The sequence below is a fragment of the Pseudonaja textilis genome, chromosome 3 (assembly GCF_049901715.1).
Source record: "Pseudonaja textilis isolate UNSWEBS1 chromosome 3, rPseTex1.2, whole genome shotgun sequence".
Taxonomy (NCBI): domain Eukaryota; kingdom Metazoa; phylum Chordata; class Lepidosauria; order Squamata; family Elapidae; genus Pseudonaja; species Pseudonaja textilis.
In genome coordinates this window covers 112719289-112740182 of record NC_141992.1, presented here as the reverse complement: position 1 = coordinate 112740182, position 20894 = coordinate 112719289, and the positions used below count along the sequence as shown (strand labels likewise).

General features: G+C 38.3%; 2 protein-coding genes and 1 long non-coding RNA gene across 3 annotated transcripts in view; 1 reads left to right on the top strand and 2 right to left on the bottom strand.

Moving 5' to 3' along the window:
- Positions 1 to 185: 185 nt before the first annotated feature.
- ATPSCKMT (ATP synthase c subunit lysine N-methyltransferase) lies at positions 186 to 5587 on the bottom strand. The gene is made up of 5 exons (XM_026700990.2): positions 5489 to 5587; positions 4052 to 4350; positions 2733 to 2870; positions 2112 to 2162; positions 186 to 1019 (listed from the first exon to the last, which is right to left on the bottom strand). Exons 2-5 carry the CDS (start codon positions 4334 to 4336, stop codon positions 819 to 821), a joined length of 675 nt encoding a protein of 224 aa, XP_026556775.1. The 5' UTR covers positions 4337 to 4350; positions 5489 to 5587; the 3' UTR covers positions 186 to 818.
- Positions 5588 to 8588: 3001 nt separating this feature from the next.
- On the top strand, positions 8589 to 19032 carry CCT5 (chaperonin containing TCP1 subunit 5). The gene is made up of 11 exons (XM_026700989.2): positions 8589 to 8757; positions 10100 to 10160; positions 10253 to 10417; positions 10695 to 10893; positions 13137 to 13329; positions 13494 to 13643; positions 14526 to 14645; positions 14724 to 14909; positions 15895 to 16032; positions 16677 to 16857; positions 18699 to 19032. The coding sequence occupies exons 1-11, from the start codon at positions 8653 to 8655 to the stop codon at positions 18824 to 18826; spliced, it is 1626 nt and encodes a 541-aa protein (XP_026556774.1). The 5' UTR covers positions 8589 to 8652; the 3' UTR covers positions 18827 to 19032.
- LOC113436529 (uncharacterized) overlaps positions 18808 to 20894 on the bottom strand; it is a 49472-nt gene continuing 47385 nt past the window's right edge. Inside the window, exon 5 of the long non-coding RNA XR_015743068.1 lies at positions 18808 to 19807. This is a non-coding gene — a long non-coding RNA (uncharacterized LOC113436529). The remainder of the gene's footprint in view (positions 19808 to 20894) is intronic.

The following is a 20894-nucleotide window of genomic DNA, read 5'->3' as shown; positions in this document are numbered from 1 at the left end:
CTGCCAGAATTGGACAGATACTTAATGACAAAGTCTACTTAATTCTTACGTATCTTGACCCTTTTCCGTGGAAGCCGTGATGCCTTTGCTTAAATTCCTGACTCCCGCACAAATCTGCCCCCCACTCTTTTTTATCTGTCTGGTTTGTACTATTTTTGTCTAAAAATGCAACAGCGCTGGGGATATTTAAACAACTTTAATAAAATACAACATTATCAATAAAATCATCTTCATGTAACAAAATATTTATTTTTATATTCTCTTCTGCTTTTCATTAACGTAGGTTTCCAGTGCCCCTCCCTCCATGAGACATGAATTCACAGAACACATTTTCTCATTACGGCTCTGTATCCTGGCAGACAACTTTAAAATTTTGTTCCTCCACTCATATAGTTGAAGTGAACAGCAAACAGGGATAAAGGGACTAATTCAGAATAAGGCTGGAAAGTATAGCTTTAATCAGATGGTACTGAAAATATTAAAGTTGAGGGTTCAAAATTAACTGTATTAGAATAGTTTTAACCTAAGGATTTATGTCATTTTGAATAATCTTACCAATGCACTTTTATTTTAAATGTTAAGTATTATCCCACAAAATACCAAGATTGGGGCCACAGATCTGGAGGCAATGTCCATACATTTGTTTTTCCATAAAAGCAACATTGCTTAATGCTTACATTATGTTTCACACATAAAATATTTCCAGGAACTTCTGAAATGCTTGCCCATGAACCCAAGAGCTGCAAGAAATAATATGTTGTGTAAAACATCCACACTCGCCATTAAAAGCTAACATAGCATTATCTCTGGACTTTTAGTTAACTGGGAGGGATGCCCTTGACAAAAGCTTTATCACCTTCCTTTTCCATTCTAAATGATCTCGAATCATATGCCCAAACGGTGTCAATGCCTTCGCCAAAGCTATGATTTGGTCTCCAATGGGGAAAAGGAAAGCGACAAGCTATGACTGTGGCATCCTGCAGGAGTTCATCTCCAAGCTTCTTCTCCAGCTGCAGCATCTGTGAAGAAACATCAGAAATGTTCATCAGAAATGTTCAGAAATGTGGAAGAGATGCTTGATACACAGTCTGAAAAATATGCATATAAGGGAGTATTCGGGGATATACATTCAAGCGGCGACTTGCATAAATGTAAAATGGTTGGCTATGAAGAGATTATAGTAAATGGGTGCAAGAATTAAAAATAATTGGTCTCTTGAATGTAAAAAATGGATGCTGGCTACACAGGACAGGACAGGACAGGACAGGAAAGCAAAATGCCGATTGCACCAAATGAGCAGGAAAAAAAAATTACATGTGTTGCTTGCGATAAATGGTTAGGAATACAAAATGAAGAATGAAGCAGATACATTATTCTTTTTTAGGGTTCCTTATATCCATAATGGGAAGCTCAAGCTACTTTCATTAAGACTGCAGTTGATTATCTCAAACACTATAATTTTTTTTCAAAGATAACTTCGCAGATCTGAATGTGAATATGGACACAGTAAGTCCATTATAGGGTCTGATTCCATTCTCTAACTTTGTGAGAAGGTACAAAGATAAAAAAATGAAAAGAAATCAAGCTCCAAGACACCATTTGAAGGTAGTTTGAAGGTAATCAAGATAGTTAGAAAAGGAAGGAATATAAAGTTGATTTATTTAATCAGAATTAAAATACTTATGTTATCATCTCTGATAACCCCTAATGGATTTTTGCTGTCATCAGCCCTAAAATATGATTTTATGGATTTTTTAAAATAAATATCAGATATAGGAAGAAGAGATTATTTGTTGTTTAAGAGGTGATAAATTACTAAAATTATTTATAGTTGAGGTGAAGGGAAAAGTTGTTCTTTATATATTTCTTTTTTTCTTTATTATATTCTTATTTTTTCTTTTTTGGCACTTTCTATTTTTTATTTCTTTCATTTTTATTAGTTTTTACCGTTGTGAATTGTAATTTTTAATAAAATTACTACATATAAGAAAGATTCTACTATCCAGTATTAAGATGAACAAAGTTTTATATCAAATGCATTAATAAAAACCTCAAAGATTCTACAATTTCACAATTAGACCTTCTATTGGAATATTATAATGGAAACTTACCATCTGAGGAACTCCAAAAATAACAATGTTTGTATACTGTGAAAAACTGACCTGTTTGGAAATAAAATGTCAAATTTAAAAATTAACTCTATATAAATGCACTTTTCATTCATGAACATGCATGTGCAGGGAAGCCAATCAGATTTTAAAAAACTGGTGGCTAGATCAAACGGGTTCAAACCTTCTCCCCTTGGCACTTGTATCAGGACAAAATCCTTTATTTGTACCAAACAAATCTTTCCTTCATATACTGATGATAGGTAGAGTCCCCCGGTAAGCGATACAGAGGCTCTAGTGTGGGGAGGGCAATGATAAAGGAACAAATCCTTCTACCTTATTTATTGGAGCAAATTACTGGAACCAATTAAATAAATAATACATCTAAGGTGACCTTAAGATAAAATTTAAAAGCATGGGAAAAGAGAAATGGAACTGCCATTTTGCTACTGGTTTGTATAGCAGCTGTTTAAAAATATAGCCCAGCAATTCCACTGAGTTACTCCACAGAAATATTAATGGGCATAAGAAGCATTTTAAACCTGTTAAAAGCCACAGTAAGGTATTTATATTCTCTAGACAACTGATGATTTGCATCCTGGGTTATTTGTTACATTTGCATACCTTCCACAAGTCTGAAATGTAAAAATTGACATCTTGATGAACTCCCTCTCTCCAGGCACGGTACCTCGAATACCATACTAACCAAGGATTTAATTCATAACCCACAGCTTTAAATCCAACTTTTGCAGCTGCAATTACCTAGTAAAGATAAACAAGTGTTTAATTTAAAAAAAAACCTGTTTTCTTATTATAAAATATTTGTGTGTGTGTGTGTGCGTGTGTGTGTATACATATATATGACAGCCAAATTAATGGGCTTAGCAATTTGCCCTAAAATATTTCGCCAGATTCTTCATCACAAATATATGAGATTTATTGCACTTTGTAGTCTTCCTGCAATATTAATAAATCTGTATAAATTATTAGTCTTCAAAAATTATTAGTCTGCTGAGAACCTACTGACTGTAATGGTTGGGGGTGGGACGGGACATGGAAATCAAGATTTACAAGCTTCTGGTTAAATTTTAAAAAAGTCTTGTAACTCCTCTGCTAACCAGCCTACTGAATTTTCACAGTACTGCAGTCATGAAGGAAGAGATTTGCCTTATGGCTTACAAAGAAAATTGAGCAGGCTTGTAGAAAATGATTTACTGTAAATAACTCATTCCCTCTCTGCCATTCTACCCACTTGTCTGCACGAAACTCCTCTTCGTCTCATGTATGGAATATTTCTGCATTAAACAAAACAAAAAGTCAAACCCACATGGTTTAAGAGGACTGCCAGGTCATAACCCAGAGCAGCTGTTTAAGCCTGTAATAGCACAAGAAGACTAGAAAAGTAACAGCTCCAATAGGCTTCTTTTGATCCCATCTATTCCTTTTTAAGGCCAAATCCTGAGATGAGGTAGATCTCCTGTCTTACTCCCATTTTTCCCTTTCCATATTTTATTTTAAGATTATAATGCACACGGAATTCCAGATAACAAGTACACGATGAACTAGGAAACATGTGGAAGGAAAGGGAGGCCAAAAGTATGCATCCCAGAAGGACAAAGTCACAACCACTAGACCTTATATCCAGGAGTTTATCTATTTTATAAATGAGAGGTATAGTACTTTTCTTTCATGCCTTAAGAGCTCCAGAACAATTGTTAACATTACCAGCTAAAAGCTTTTCAAAAGCTACTCTAAGAAAGACTTTCTGAATAATAAGCTGGACGTTTGTATCACTAGCAGGTTGATTCATTAAGTTATGTGTGTGATTTTAAATTCTATCCTTGGCCTGAGAAAGATACAATAATGTATTTAAGGCAGGGCTGTGTGTCAACATGCACTTCACTGAAGACTATTTTATTAAACAAGATTTGATTTACACTTACAATACGTCCATCACCACTTCCTATGTCAACTAGCATTCCTTTTCTGCCTTTCAACATGATTAGGACATTTTCAATCTGCTTTGAAGTTGCAGGCACAAATGGCAGGCAATGTTTTCTCAGTGCTGGAGCAATAAATGGAATGGCTATAGAGTATAAGGCCACCAATGTCCCACCAATTATACCAGGGAGCAAAACACCCCAATTCCTTTTGTTAGCATCTTCATCAGCAATGGTCAAAAGTGTAACTTCTTGAGATGCACTGCCTTCAGCAAGTATTTTTGACATAACAAACACAAAACCTAGAAAAGGAAAAGTAGTATGTTTAGCCTGACAAGATATAGATGGTTTTATACATTTATAGCCCTGATTTAAACAAGAAAGCTTTTACTTGGGTTTTCATTACTTGGTATCTAACAGCATCCAGGCACATATTTTTGGTCACAAAGCAATATATTTCACCATTTTGTCCCTTAACTAATGATTTTGAGAGGCAAATGAACATTTACTGTACCTATCAGGGCCAATCGAAAAATCTACCACTGAATATAATCCCTCTGTAAAACCACAGATAATTTACACATATCTAACACACCTTTCTCCTTCTATTTTCCCCACAACAACTCTGTTGGGGGAGTTAGGCTGAGGGAGAGTGACCAGCAGTCCCCCAGCTGGTTTTCATGGCTAAGGCAGAACTTGAACTCACAGTCTCCTGCTTCTACCCTGGTGCCTTAGCCACCAAATTGGCTCTAAATAAATAAAAAGTTTTACTTTGGTTGAATAATAGACATATCGTTTTTGACAATGTAATGGAACAGTTTGGCCATTACCAATGTGTGTAATAGCCATATCCTTGTGTGTAGTATGTATGCATGTATTTATTTCATGTATATAACACCCATCTCTTCATTCTGGGCAGGCTACAAACATTAAAACTAATACACATTAAAATAATAAAAACAATAATAGTTGGTTAAAGAACAAAAGCTAAAGCAAGTTATCTTATTTTAACAGCTTCCTCCGGATTAGAGGCAGCAACGATAGATTGGTGCATGATTTTTTTTAATATCTTATAAATGATTTGTGGTTTTAATTAAATGTTGCAATATTTAATATTTTATGTACTCGATTATAGTGGTGATGGGACGCCATTGGAAGAGCTGAGGGATCTGGTTAGGGACAGATCATCATGAAAAAAAGTATATCACTAGGAATCGACAACGACTTGATAGCACATGATCACTTCCATCAGAGTAAGCAAAAAAATGCCCAAGGTACACTACTTCTCATTGTCTTACGGAACGTATATGGTAGTATCCTTATGGGAGGGGGATACAATAGTGCGGGAGGAAAAAATGAGGAAGCGCAAATTATTAATCGGCAATTCTAACTATTTGGACAGAGAAGCAAGCAAACAAGAACCGTGAAATTGCTCCCTACCTGGAGAACTCCCTTTCGCTCTTGGCCACACCCTTTCCGAACAAAGTGACGGCGCAGGACCGCCCCCACCCCCCACCCCGAAGCCTGCGCCTACATAGCGGAAACGGTTCTTCCTGCTCAAGTGGATCGTGCCATTATTTTCAATAGGGGCACTCGTGTTTTTCGAAAGAATAGCCCTTTTTCTGATCCGCGTTGAAAATAAAGCACACCGAAAACTGTTAAAGCTTTCTCTGATGTCATCATCATCACAGGAAAAACCCAAGGAAGCTGTGCTTTTAAAATTATGTTATCCTTGGTACATTCCATTGTAATACACGGGTAAAATCTGAATCGCTAGCACGTGGAGAGAAAAGTGGACGTATCGTGAAGTTGTGGCTCGGTCGTACTGCACGAATGTATGATTTGCTTATTTGAGATTGAGTGCATTATATGAACCCAGATAATAAACACGCAAAAAATCAATTTTGTAACAAGCCCAAGTGCCAGGATAATATTCGACGGCAGAAAACATATTTCATGAAGTTGAAGCCTAATTTATTTTAGAATCTTGCGTGATGTCCCTTTCCCAGGGTAAAAATAAAATGTTGGTAAGCTAATAAGAAATTATGATTTTGTATGTGCTTGGCAACTTTTCCCCTTTCCCTGAAAAAAATGTAACCAAAAGCAACTGTTTTAATAAAGCACATTTTGAATTTAAAATACTGTTCAGTTTCTCAACATCAAAATTAATGTTAGTGCAGTTTTTAAAATGTTTTTCTGATAGCAAAAAACGATGTGACTGAAAACATTTGCCTCAGTTTTATGTTATAACCCATCATCTGTGATGGAGCTTGAATTGCATTACATTGCAATAAACATCCATTTTACCCAAACTGCACAAAATAAATCCCTCTGAGCGCCTTTAATTTCTATACAAGTTGTACTGTTCAAAACTCAGCTAATTATAGATGTGAAAAAGTTGGTAAGCTAAACATATACTGCAGTCTCATAGGTAAATTCTAAAAATCTGAATGTGTCTTGAGTTTTTTTCTATGATCAGTTTTGATAGAATATGAACAATATTTTTCAAATTTATAATTTTGTTTCAGTCTCTGGATTTTAATATCACTCTATATGATTTAGACGAGCACAACAACTTGAGGAAGGCAAACTACGGTATAGTGAGAAAGATCATACAGTAATCTATATAATCTATATGTTGATGAAATTATCCAGATTCTGCATCAGTATACTATTCAATTTGGCTTGGTGAGCTGTCTGAACCCATGCGGTCTGCATTCATGCATATCCATACACTACTGGGCACGCATAGCGTTTTGCTGAAAAATTTCTCACAGAATAGAATAGAATAGAATTCTTTATTGGCCAAGTGTGATTGGATACACAAGGAATTTGTCTTGGTGCAGATACTTTCAGTATGCATAAAAGAAAAGATACATTCGTAAAGAATCACAAGGTACAACACTTAATGATAGTCATAGGGTACAATAAGCAATAAACTCATACTAGGAAACAGTCAATATAAATTGTAAGGATACAAGCAACAAAATTACAGTCATACAGTCACAAGTAGGAGGGGATGGATGATAAGGAGTAATGAGAAGATTAACAGTAATAGTAGTGCAGACTTTGTAATAGTTGAACAGTGTTAATGGAATTATTTCTTTAATAGTGATGGCTTTGGGGAAAAATTGTTCTTGTGTCTACTTGTTCTGGTGTGCAGTGCTCTATAGCAGGGGTTGCCTACCTTTTGGACCTCGGGGACCACTAAACTCATAATTTTAAATCCCATGGACCACTAATATGAATTTTGACTGACAATGGCTTGCTGACGTTTTCCCAGGGTCTCTGCAGAAAGCAGTAGAGATCCTGGGAACATCCAAAAAAAAGTCTGCAGGAAAATTTCCCACCCGGTTTTTCGATTGATCATTCTTTATTTGGGATTGCTGGATACTGTCTCCTGCTCTGTTCTCAGGGGGAGGAAGAGAGAGACTGACTTTTGGCTTCATGCAAGGAACTCTGCCAGAAATGAGTCTTTGCCTGCACAGCCTCTTGGAGCAGGATGCCTTGCAGGGTCCCAAAGACTCATTTGGCTAGGTGAGGTGTGTGGGGCGAGTGGGGCAAGTTCCCCCACTCCACCCTTTTCCCCTTCGGTCACTACCTCATGTTGTTTGCAATGCAAGCAACGCAAGCCTTGTGTTCCCGCACAACCTGGATTAATTGCTTTGGGGGGGTGACATTTTGCTGTGGACCACCAAAACTTTCTTGCGGACCACCAGTGGTCCTCGGCCCACTGGTTGACTGCTCTATTGAGGGAAGGAGTTGAAACAGTTTATGTCTGATATGTGAGGAGACTGTAAATATTTTCACAGCCCTCTTTTTGACTCATGCAGTATACAGGTCCTCTATGGAAGGGGGGTTGGTAGTAATCGTTTTTTCTGCAGTCCTAATTACTCTCTGAAGTCCGTGTCTGTCCTGTTGGGTTACAGAACCAAACCAGACAGTTATAGAGGTGCAGATGATAGACTTAATTCCTGTGTACAACTGTATCTGTAGAACAGGCTTGAACTGTGAAGGCAATTGTCACACATTAGCATCTGTAGATCCACGACTGAGGTCTTAATTCAGTGTTTTTGTACTTTTAGATGTGTGGACTTTAGAAGCTGGGAAATTCTGGTAATTGAAGTCCGCTCATCCAAAAGTTGCTGAAGCTGAGAAACACTGTCTCAGTGGGAGATGTAAATGAACCCATTATAGTTCGTTAAAGTCAGAGGTCTCCAAACTTGGCATCTTTTAAGACTTGTGGACTTTAACTTCCAGAACAAGTTTTAAAGTTGCCAAGTTTGGGGACCCCTGGTTAAAGTGACCTTTGCAACGAATGAACGCGGCGTCTGCAGGTTTCCTAGCTCTACGGTCCGAAAGAGAGGCGATACCTTTTAATGCGCTTGCGCACTCGCATATACCCCGCCCCACCCAGAGGCTTCTAGAATGTAGTGGGTCCGCACTCTAGAAGCAAAGTGCGCACGCGCCTCTTTTGACCGCGAGGAGATCCCGCGAGAAGGGAACGGCTTGCGTCAGGCGGGGCGGGTCAGCGTGCTTCTCTTTCTTTCCGTGCCGTTAATTGTGGCCTCGTGCGCCTTCCTTCGGGAGGTTCGACCACCGTCATGTCGGCCATGGGGACTTTAGCTTTTGACGAATACGGGCGGCCGTTCCTCATCCTCAAGGACCAGGACCGGAAGACCCGCTCTACGGGCTTGGAGGCCCTCAAGGTAACCATCGCGGCGGGGAATGGATCGGGCAACGGTCCTCTGCCTTCTACGGGCCCCGCCGGCGTATTGCTCCTGAAAAAGGGGCGTTCAGGTGCAGAGGTGTGGAGTTGAGGCCCCCGGGCAGGGCTCTCCCCCCACCCCCGCTCTCAGTTTAAGCTTGCCTCAAACTTTGTGTCAGTAAAGCAAACCCCTTATTCCCTCCCGGCACCCGCTATTTGAGGCCTGGGGAGGGAGGGGGCGGTGGAATTTCGGTTGGAACAAGGGAAAAGGGGCAGCAAGGGTATTTGACCACGTGCAGCGGGATTTTTGATAATTATTAGCCGGGGTGTGTTTCAATTTGTTCCCATCGGTTTCCTTCAAAAGGCAGGTAACTGGTTGCTTAGGGCAACCTGGCAGCCTAGAAAGTCCGGTGCTGGGGCGGAGACGCGTCTTTGCAGGTTAGCCTCCCTGCCTTGGGGATCCGCTGGGAGCTGATCGGCTCCTCTTTGCTGAGCAGCCCCCCCCCCCCGCCCCCAAATTCTGCAGCCCAACTGACTCGATGTCAAATTTCAACAAACTGCACGATCCCATATGTCAAAACCTATATCCATCCTTTTCGGCAACGTGCACGTTGAGGAAAGAGATTGGGCGCCCCGCCCCCCTTTTTTTTGGCTGCCTGACATTTGGGGGAGGGGAAAAATTGAATTCTTTAGTGTCATTGTACTTACATACACAGTATATGTACAACGAAATATACATACAAAAAAAGATGGGGGGAACCAATTCCTTTCTTGAAGTTGCTCTTACACAATTAAAAAACCCTCATCATTGGCATCATCAGTGTAGCAGGATCGGGATTAGCAGTGAGAAACGTAATTTTTTGTTACGATAATATATATAAGAATGGGTGTCTGACGTGATAAGGCACTTTAAAAAGGATTGTCATAGATTATCCTAAGTACCTCTAGCATCTTTAAATCCATCTTTTTTAAAAAAAATAATCTGCATAAATTAAATGGCCTGTGGAATTTTGCTGGGAAAGTAATTTCTGTATTGTGATGTTTGATGTTTCTAGCTGCATAAAATTCTGTTTTGTTCCCAATAACATTTTTATAGTAACATAAAGAAGATATAGATAGGTAAACACAGTATTCTAGTTGTTAAGATCATTCAGATGAGGTTAACATGTGAGAAGAAAACACTTATCAAAACATTTAAATAGGCACAGTTTTTGCAAGACTGTTGCAAAAGCAGCTGTCTTCAAAACTTCTGGATTCGTTTGTGTATGCGTGCATGTGCAAAATAATGTAGTATTTTTAGCATTTGAAACTGCTGAATCTATATTTGTTTTTTTTTTTTATAGTCTCATATAATGGCAGCCAAGGCAGTAGCCAATACACTTAGAACATCACTTGGCCCCAATGGTAAGCAAAATGATTTAATGCTGTCCACTTTTAAGCCTTTTACATTGTAAGGCTTTTAATCTATATTGCTGTTGTTTAAATGCTTATTATAGGTCTTGATAAGATGATGGTTGACAAAGATGGTGATGTAACAGTAACAAATGATGGGGCTACGATTTTGAATATGATGGATGTAGAACATCAGATTGCTAAACTTATGGTTGAATTGGCAAAATCACAAGATGATGAGATTGGGGATGGAACCACAGGTGTCGTCGGTAAGATTTGTTTTTGTTTTCTTATCAGAATTTTACTTAATTGAATCATTATTTTCTGTGCAATATCTGGCAAATTGGACTTTCATTTTCATAAATGTACTTAACAATCTATTTCTACTGCATATTGAGTAATGCAGTTCATTTATCTTTTGTTTGCTTACAAAAGAATTCTAAATATTTATCAGAACCTGTCAACAAATATATAAAACTCCCATTAAGTAATTGTTTATTATTTTCTTAGAGCAAAAAATACGTTTTAATATATAATGTTTTGTAGTTCTGGCAGGTGCGCTATTGGAACAGGCAGAGCACTTACTAGATCGTGGTGTTCATCCAATCCGAATTGCAGATGGTTATGAACAAGCTGCTCGTATTGCTATTGAAAATTTAGATAAGATCAGCGACAGTTTTCCTGTTGATCTTGAGAATACCGAGCCTCTTATTCAGACAGCAAAGACAACTCTAGGCTCAAAAATGTAAGTATTTTGAAAAGAACTAATTTGGTGTATGAGATAATTCATATTACTCATTGTTATAAATTATATGTAAAGGTTTCCCTGTTCAGTCGTATATGATTCTAGGAGGCGATGCTTATCTCAGTTTCCTGGCTGAGAGAGTCAGTATTGTCTGAAGACATTTCCTTGGTAGTGTGGCCAACATGACTATACACCAAGGTGCACGAAATGCTGTTACCTTCCCTATGAATCTACTTGCATTTTCATGCTTTTAAACTGCTAGGTGGGCAAGAGGTGGGGCAGGAATGAGAGCTCACATCATTGCCCGGCACTTGGGTCTCAAACCCAGGCTATCAGCTGACAAGCTGTTTCTTTAATGGCTGAACCATTTCTCCCCCGCCCCCCCCCCCCAAGTATATATAAAGACAGTAAAATATTTAAGCTCTACATATTCAAAATGTGAAGCATTACATCTAAAATAATACCAGCATAATTAAATATAAAAGTAGTTATAGTCAATGCAAGTATTATCCTACCTGTAAAATACCAGTAATAAACAAAATTGTAAAATAAAAAATACCAGGAAAAAAAGCTATAAGGAAGGATTTAAAAGGGGCATAACTGCTGAAAACTTCTCCTTTGTAGGAGCCTGTCTAGTGAATGGGTTTTTAACTTAAGAACTTTCAACACAGATGTGTATATTAGTGGTGTGGGCGAGCACTGCTAAGCAGATGAGATAGCTTTGACCAGGCCTGACAAACTGGCAGGCCACATACAACCCACAAAGGCCACACCCACCCTGGCTCCACGAAGGCAGGTTCATGATACATTGTGATGCGAGTAGGCTTGATACCCCTGCCTTCAGCTTAATTAGAATTTTAGCAGCCTTCTCAGCCCCTGTAGCCAAGAATCTGCCAGATCCACTGGAATCTATACAAACCTACCTTATTTTTCAGACTAAGACATACCAAACTAATCCTTGATTTAGAGGAGGAAAACAAAAATAGTTTCTTGCCTCTGCGTGTCTCGTCCAGAAGCACTCTGTGGGTCCCGTTTTTTGCCTCCCCAATGTTGGGGAGGGCAAAAACCTTGCTTCTGGATGCTGAGGAGGGCAAAAACGGGACATGGAGTCTTTGGGAGGCCAAAAATGGACCTGTTTTTGCTGTATAAGATGCACAGATATTTTCACCCACTTTGCAGGGGAAAAGTGTGTCTTATAGTCTGAAAAAAATACAGCATGTCTCATTCTGCAGAAGGGCAACTATCTTACTCTAAATTTCAAGATAAAGTTGATTTTGATACTGCAATCAGAATTTAGGGTCTTTTTCCCCCCAGTAGAAAAGAGTCCACCTTTGTTATCGTTATAAAACAGGATGTCACTTGCTACACATATTGAGATACTGTTCCCCATTTTTGGATTTAGCCTTTGTGTTCTTTCCATTCATATTCTTAATGCCTTCTATAAAGATTTTCGTGCTGTAGGGTCCAGCTATCTGAGAGACTGTTTATCTCCTGCAGCAGGGGTGGGCAATTAATTTCTGACAGGGGCCACATGGAAAATCAGATCTGCGTTTGAGGGCCGAACCAATTTTATAAAAGGCCATTATAAAGGGCCCATTATAAAATGCAGCAAATTATATATAAGAATATTTTGTATATATATAAATTTTCTGTCAAAGATCCTCTGGAAAAGCATGCCCTCGAATATTTGTATTTCCGTTTCCTGTTTAAACAAACTCTTAAATCTTAATCTCTCCCCCCCACCCCCCACGTCACAAAAATGGTAGGCCCCTTGAGGGAATGGTATATCAGAGATGTTTGCTTTACTCTTGGGGATGTTCATGATTTTTTCTTGGTTACATGTTTGTTTCAGTCTGTTTTTAATATGAACACCACTCACAGCTGCCATGGAGCTAGATGGCCTTACAAACTTGATAAATGTATTCATATATGCATATTACTGTATCACCTGAAGAATTAATGGTAGTGAACAAGTGAGTGAATCAGGATTATCCTTTCCACGTATAACATACTGCCTAAGTGCTGAACAGTTTGTTTTTTTCCAAAAGTAGCAAAGTTAAGCGCATTTTAAAAAGATATAAAATTACTATTTAAACTACAATACAAATTGGCTTCAGCATAGTACTACAATGTAGTTTGTATACTATATATTCTTCTGCATCTTGGTAAATCATTTTGTTCTATAAAATTGTTTTTGTTTTAGTATCTGAAAAAGCTGCATCAATGCTTTCTTTTGTATTTAGAATTAATCGTTGCCATAGACAAATGGCAGAAATAGCTGTTAATGCAGTATTAACAGTGGCAGATATGGAACGTAGAGATGTTGATTTCGAGTTGATAAAGGTCCAAGGCAAAGTTGGTGGTAGATTGGAGGACACGCAGCTGATTAAGGGGGTTATTGTGGATAAAGACTTCAGCCATCCACAGATGCCTAAAGTGAGTAATTTTTTTGTTGGTAATAAACCGTTATTTTGTACATAAAGTAATTAAACTTTAAATTTTCCCATTGTTATTTTATTACGTTAGTGTCTTTATAATCATATATAATTAGAGAATAGTTCAGTTAACTGCCTCTTAAAATGCTACCATTCTTTCTTCAGGAAGTTAAAGATGCTAAAATTGCAATACTGACCTGTCCATTTGAACCTCCTAAGCCAAAAACTAAGCATAAGCTCGATGTTACATGTGTGGAAGACTTCAAGGCTTTGCAGCAGTATGAGAAAGAAAAATTTGATGAGATGGTGAAACAGGTTAGAAGATACACTTAACAATAATAGATGTTTTCTAAAATATATGTTTTAAATATCTACGTTATGTTAATCCTACGTTAATGTAATCGAGTAGTACAATTGTACTACTTTTTGGACACAATTGTGTTTACTATATATGAAATTATTTCCATTCTTAATGTTTTTTGTATCTAATATTTTTATATTAAGATTTATACTCATTTTATATAAAGATGTGTTTGTGTATGGATGAAAGCAAGGCACTGCGATCCACATAAAATATGAAATTTGATATATTTGCTTCTGATGTTACTGGCAGGGAAAAAGCTTCTGATCATTGTTTTGCTTATATGCATCTAACTCCTTGGCTTATTTCTTGGCTCATATTCCTTTTATATTTTTGTTGAAACATTTTTAAACTTTTAATTTTTGTATTAGTAGCCAGTTAAGAAGGATCATCAACCTTTTTTAAAAAAAAAAATGTGTCTATTCTGGAAAAATGGTTGTGGGGCAAGGAAGAGGATTTCAATTTCTAAAATGGCTGCTATGGAAGACATTACTAGTTAGAAAGCACAAACATACTACAATATTTCTTACCATGCTTGTTCAATTTCATCTTTATGGTGAAATATGGTGGCTTTATGGGAATTCAGGATGTGGGGGGGGGGGAGCCAGGTGGTAGAGTCAGCATTGGCAGTATCCCAAGTGCCATTTTGAGGAATTAGCCAAGATTTCCCTATTACTACATAATCATATGATATACAATAACCACTGTTATCATTTTGATCTGGGAGTAGCTTTGTTAATTTTAAATTAAAACTCTTTACCATATGTGCATTGCTAATATATTGTTTAAAAAGGAATAACTTAAAATAGAAGTAAAATGGACGCTTGTATTTTTAGATCAAAGATACTGGTGCAAACTTAGCTATCTGCCAGTGGGGATTTGATGATGAGGCCAATCATTTATTACTTCAGAATGAATTGCCTGCTGTTCGTTGGGTTGGTGGCCCAGAAATAGAAGTAAGTATTATTTGTGTTGTTTATGTTCATGTTTACGTTTAAGAGGTTCTTCTTACGGGTCTTTTTTTTTATTTTCAGTTGATTGCCATTGCAACTGGAGGACGCATTGTTCCTCGCTTCTGTGAACTTACACCTGAAAAATTAGGATTTGCTGGCATAGTCAGAGAAATCTCATTTGGAACAACAAAAGACAAAATGCTTGTGATTGAACAATGCCAGAATTCCAGAGCAGTGACTATCTTCATTAGAGGTGGAAATAAAATGGTGAGCAGGTTCATGGAGGGACACTATTTCAGGGCTGGATTATACTGAATAACAGGCTGTCTTTCAGGTGGCTAATTTTTAATGGATGCAAAATTCTAAAAAATTGGATATTTTATTTGCTTTGCACACTTTTTGCTACTTTTTAACATGGATATGCTTTATATATAACCTAGAAAAGTGAGACCAATTTGCTATTTAAAAAACAAAAATAGGTGGCTTAAACGCCACAGGGTTGGAAGGACAAATTTTGTCCCTCTAGGATAATCAATGGAGGAAATCAGAAAACTAACTTCTGTGTCCCCCTGAGCAGGTCAAATAAAGAAAAGAACAGATGTTGGCCAGAAAATGTTTTTAGCTCTGTATTAGGAGAAGGATATAAGGTGTATAGCAGTATCCCCAAGCTTACAGTTTCTTACAGGTAAAGGGTCTAGACACAATTGCTTCAGAGTAGGGAAGAACACCTCTCTTTCGGTAAATCAAATGCAATTTTTGTATGTTCTGCTTTTGATCCAGACAGAAATAATTTGAAAAATGTTTCTCTGAATTACTGAAATATAGATAATCCGCAATTAAAAACAACCACAATTGGGACTGCAACTATGGTCGTTAAGCAATGCAGTCATTGAGTCATGCCTGATTTGATGGCATTTTTTTGCCACGGACATTAAGAGAATCATACAGTGATCATGGCATTGCAGGAGTGCTATGATGATAAGTGCGAGGACCAGTCATAAGTCACTTTTTTTAGCGCTGTCTTAACATCAAACTTCATTTAAGTTCATTAAATGAATGGTTGTAAATTGAGGACTTTCTCTCTGTACAAGTTCCACAGGGTTTAGTTTTGATTTTTGGATTACAGTGCTCAGGTAAATCGTAAGTTTGTTGGCTTAAAATCTATTATGGTATATGCAGCTAGATGATAATAAAGAAATAGGAATAGAACTTAATCTTCATATATGTTTGTGTTTGTTTCCTATAATCAAAGATAATTGAAGAAGCCAAACGGTCTCTCCATGATGCATTGTGTGTAATCAGGAATCTTGTTCGAGATAACCGCATTGTTTATGGTGGTGGTGCTTCTGAAATATCTTGTGCACTGGCGGTTAGTGAAGCTGCAGATAAGGTAAAACATTTTATACATTAAATATTTTTATTTGCAGTTCTAGAACTATAGAGGCTGAAATACTATGCTGCAAATTTGATTTTACTTATACCTAATGTTTTTGAGGGAACACCTATAAACATTTTCCATCAGCACGTGTGTAGTTGGAATAGTTTATGGCCACAAGTTGATGGAATGGATTGTTTCCTGGGCTGATAAAACCTATTCAGATGATTAAAAATGTTTCTTTCTGATGAAAGCATCATTTATTAGTAACAGTTTTCAAAAAAAGTTTCTTAGCTGCAATTTAATCTCTGGATATCTAGGGCTTTAGACCTATTGATAAAAATAAATTCTGCAATCTCTCTCCCCCCAAAAAAAAAAAAAACAGTTGTAGGGTACTTTGATTTGATGTATTAATAATCCCTGGATAGTCTTTATTAAGAGCAATATAGTTTGCTGTTGATCATCTGAATGAAATTTACCTCCTTGATAGTTTAATCAAAATAAAACTCTTGAATTATAATTGTTTTAAAGCTGAAGAAATCAATTATAGCATAAAATTAGCACACCTCTGCCTTTTCAGATATAATAATGCATCAAGATTTTTCAACTGATTGTGTGTGATTTAATTGCCTATTCTAAATCTGCTACCTTGATTTTAGTGTCCGTCACTGGAGCAGTATGCCATGAGAGCTTTTGCTGATGCCTTAGAAGTCATTCCATTTGCACTTTCTGAGAATAGTGGTATGAATCCCATTCAAACAATGACTGCAGTACGAGCTCGACAAGTGAAAGAAAACAACCCTGCTCTGGGTATTGATTGCTTACGTAAAGGGACAAATGGTAAGAAGTCACTTTTCTAGATCTGTTGGCTTTGTTTTCATTTAAGCGTCAATCAATCATAACAATAGCTTTAATATGAAGTAGTGTCCCGACTTACTATCACAATTGAGCCCAAAATAGCTGCTGCTAAGCAGGGCAGTTGTTAAGTGAGTTTTGCCCCATGTTACAATCCTTTTTGACACAATTGTCATACGTTCATTAAGCAAACATGGCTTCTCCATTGACTTTGGTTGTCAGAAGCCAGCTGGCAAGGTTATGAATAGTGATCACACAACCTGGGACAGTGCAACTGTCATAAATACATGCCAGCTGCCAAGTGATGAATTTGGGTCATGTGACCATGGGGCTGCTCCAATGGTCGTAAAGTATGAAAAACAGTTACAAGTCATTTTTTTCAGTGCTGATGTAACTTCAGTCAGTCACTAAATGAATGATTGTAAGTCAAGGACTACTTGTATTTATGTTGTGATAAATGTATTATATAGTTTTATTGTTCCCTCTAGATATAAAACCCTTTTCCTAGACCCCTTTAGGACCAGTAATAAACAGGGAAAGTACTCTCTCTCTAAATTCAGACTGATAACTAATAGCCACCAGTTTAATACATGCTTTAGGAGTCTGCAAAGTATTGCATTTGGCAAATAGGGCTGGTAATTATTTTACAGAAATGGTGGCTTATCAACTGATTTCCTTAAGCTCTGCTTGAATATAATGGCAAAAATGTAATATAAGAACCACAAATAAATGGGTGGTGGGTGGGATTTGAATGTTGCTTTGTTTTGTTTTGCATTATTTTAGAACAGGCTTGTCCAACCCGCGGCCCATGGGCCGCATGCGGCCCAGGTTGCCTCGTAATGCGGCTCAGTGCCCACCCCAACCTTCATGCCAGAGCCAGCGAGGAGGAGGAGGAGAGGCGGGGCGAGGCAAGCGCCAGGCCAAGCAGCAAGAGAAAAGGCGGGCGCCGTCAGAGCGCCACCTCCTGCTGTTGCCCCCGCCGCCACCGCTTCTGCCCCCGCCGCCACCGCTTCTGCCCCCGCCGTCACTGCCGCTGCTGCCGCCGCCGCTTCTGCCCCCACCGCCGCTGCCCCGCCTCTGCTTCTGCCCCCCGCCGCTGCCACGCTGCTCCGCCGCTTCTTCCCCGCCATCGCTGCTGCTTCTGCCTGCCCCTGCGGGGGCAGTAGCGGTGGTGGTGGCGGGGAAGAAGCGGCGGCGGGGGCAGCAGCGGTGGGGAAGAAGCGGCGGCGGGGCAGAAGCAGCAGCGGTGGCGGGGAAGAAGCGGCGGCACCGGCGGGGCAGAAGCCATGGCGGGGGCAGAAGCAGCAGCGGTGGTGGGGGAAGAAGCGGCGGCGGCGGGGAAGAAGCCACGGCGGGGGCAGAAGCAGCAGCAGTGGCGGGGGAAGGCTTCTGCCCTCACCGCTGCTGCTGCTTCTGCCTTCCAGTCCTGCCTCATCCAGCCGGGCCATTTGCAGGAGGAGAGGTAGGCGCGAGGCGGGTGAGCTTTCTCCCCGCCCCCCCCCAAAAAAATTTGGCCGGAAAAAAAACTGTGATAAAAAAACCATGATAAAAAATAAATAATTTTTAATTAATAATTAATAATAAATAATAAAAACATCTCACTAACTTCATTTCAAAATAAATTTAATATGTTAACTATGTTTTCTATGGTTTTTTTGGATGATCAGGTATCGTTACTGTTATTTTATTTTATGTGCGGCCCAAACCAAACTTTCATCTTCTAATGTGGCCCAGGGAAGGTGAAAGGTTGGACACCCCTGTTTTAGAATAAAGTAATTGCAATTTTTTAAATGAACTCAATATATTTTAATTTCCTCTTTTGACAGATATGAAGGAACAAAATGTTATAGAAACTTTAATTGGCAAAAAGCAGCAGATCTCTCTTGCCACTCAGATGGTTAGAATGATTCTGAAGATTGATGATATTCGCAAGCCTGGTGAAACTGAAGAATGAACATGTAAAAGCTGAATTGTTATCAATGTAGTTGTGTCAACAGAATTTTTTTCCCATAGGCTGACTTTGATGTTACTAGATCAATAAATTACTAATGAGACTTCAACACTTCAGAAGTATTATTGAGCATTTTTTAAGTTATGCTGTATTTAATCTTTCATTACACGGCGTTTCTGTGGAAAAGAATAAATCACACTTGTTCATTATTTGCAGCCCTAATTCCTTTTGTTATGTACTGAAGCTAATATGACTTATTTGAACTATTTTCTGAAGTTTGGGATTTAGCAAAGAATGTACTAAACAGTCCTAGCATTGTTGTAATGCTGCAGTAATCAGCAATTAAGTGGATTCAGGAAAGCAGAGCACTCTGACAAGTACTGCTTTGGAGTACAGTAGCATTTTATAAAAGCCCATTCTTCAGTCCATTTAATTTTGCTGAAATTTAGTCAGATTCACAATTTCATTGCCACCTGATAAACTTTGAATCTAAATTACAGTAATAATAGTAGCTTGGTTTCTCAGAATGGAGGGAGAGAGATTTGTCACTTTGTTATTAGCCCTGATCATGTCAGATTCCTGTCAGTATGCTTTTAAACATTAGTTTGAACTGTAGCCTTCTTTCAGTGATGCAAATTTAACCCATCTGAAGAAGTGCAGATTAGAAATTCTGTGAGTTGAAGTAACATGTAGAACACAGTGGGTTGGGGGAAGTTGATATAAGAGATTTCTATCTTGGAATAGGACCAAGTTTTTTAAAAATTTTGAGCGCTTTATAAATTCATAATCATAATTGATTATAATTTAGTATTATTGAAAATATGAGATACCTGCAGCAGAGAATTACTACCTGATACAAGTTCCTATCATTGTATTATCTTCAGTGTTCCAGATAAAAAGGCCCTCTTTCAGAATACTTGGTTCCATTCTCTATTCCATAGGTAGTTCCAAGATAGTCTTCTCTCCCACTATTGAGTCACTGCTCTGTAATTACAAAACAAATAATGCCTTTATAGCAGTCATGCAGTTACTGGTAGTCCAGCTTTACAATCACAGTTGTGACTAGAACCTCCATTGCTAAGCAATAGTCATTAAGTGTCTTATCACATGACCAATTTTATGACAATTTTGGCCATGGTCATTAGATGAATCCAGCTTTCGCCATTGACCACTTATCAGAAGCCTGCTGGAAAGGTCTCAATAATTAGGCGATTCCACGCATGTTGCAGCTGATAAATACATATCAGTTTCCAAGTGCCCAAACCATAGTCACATGACCACAGGGATGGTCATAAGTGCAAGGACTGATTGTAAGTTGCTTTTTTCATTGCTGTTGTAACTTCAAACCATCATTAAACAATTAGTCAGGAACTATCTGTAAAATCTGCCTGTATGTGACAAACTTAACTGAATATACATGTCCTTTACTTATGCTAGTTGTATCCTTGATCTATTCTTCCATCAATCCATCCATCTACCTCCACGCAAAACTTAATCTACTAGACTTGTTTTGAATATTCTAGTCATACAGAGTACAGGGATAAAATGAATAATATTGGGCAATTTGTGCAGAATTTTGGATTTATTTGGGAAGTGCTTCGAGGCGCAAAAATGTGAATTCATTGTGACTCATTAAAATAGATGAATCTGTTTCCAGGGCTGCATGGTTACTGCAGAAGCCTTTCCCAGTTTGTTCAGAGTCATCCCCTAGCTGAGTTTTCTACTAGAAGAAATTGTGTTCTTCTAAGATGAAATTACATATTTAGTGCTGTCTTTAAAAATAACATTTTTAAAGCATTTCAGCAACATATTACTTTGCATTTCGGACTCTGATTCATCCTCTTGAAAGTTTTCATAAGTTACCTATGTACAAATATTTGGAAGACTTGGTCTGTATATACAGAAGGCTTACACTTTATGAAATATGTTTCATCAAAGGCCTTTTTGATCATAGTCCTCATTCTTTGAAAAGTCTTACATCCGGTCCACCTTTCAAAAATCTGTATGTTTCCCCCGCCCCCCTAAATTCCTGTTGTGAATTTCTGAGCACTACCGCTGCAACTCTATCCAT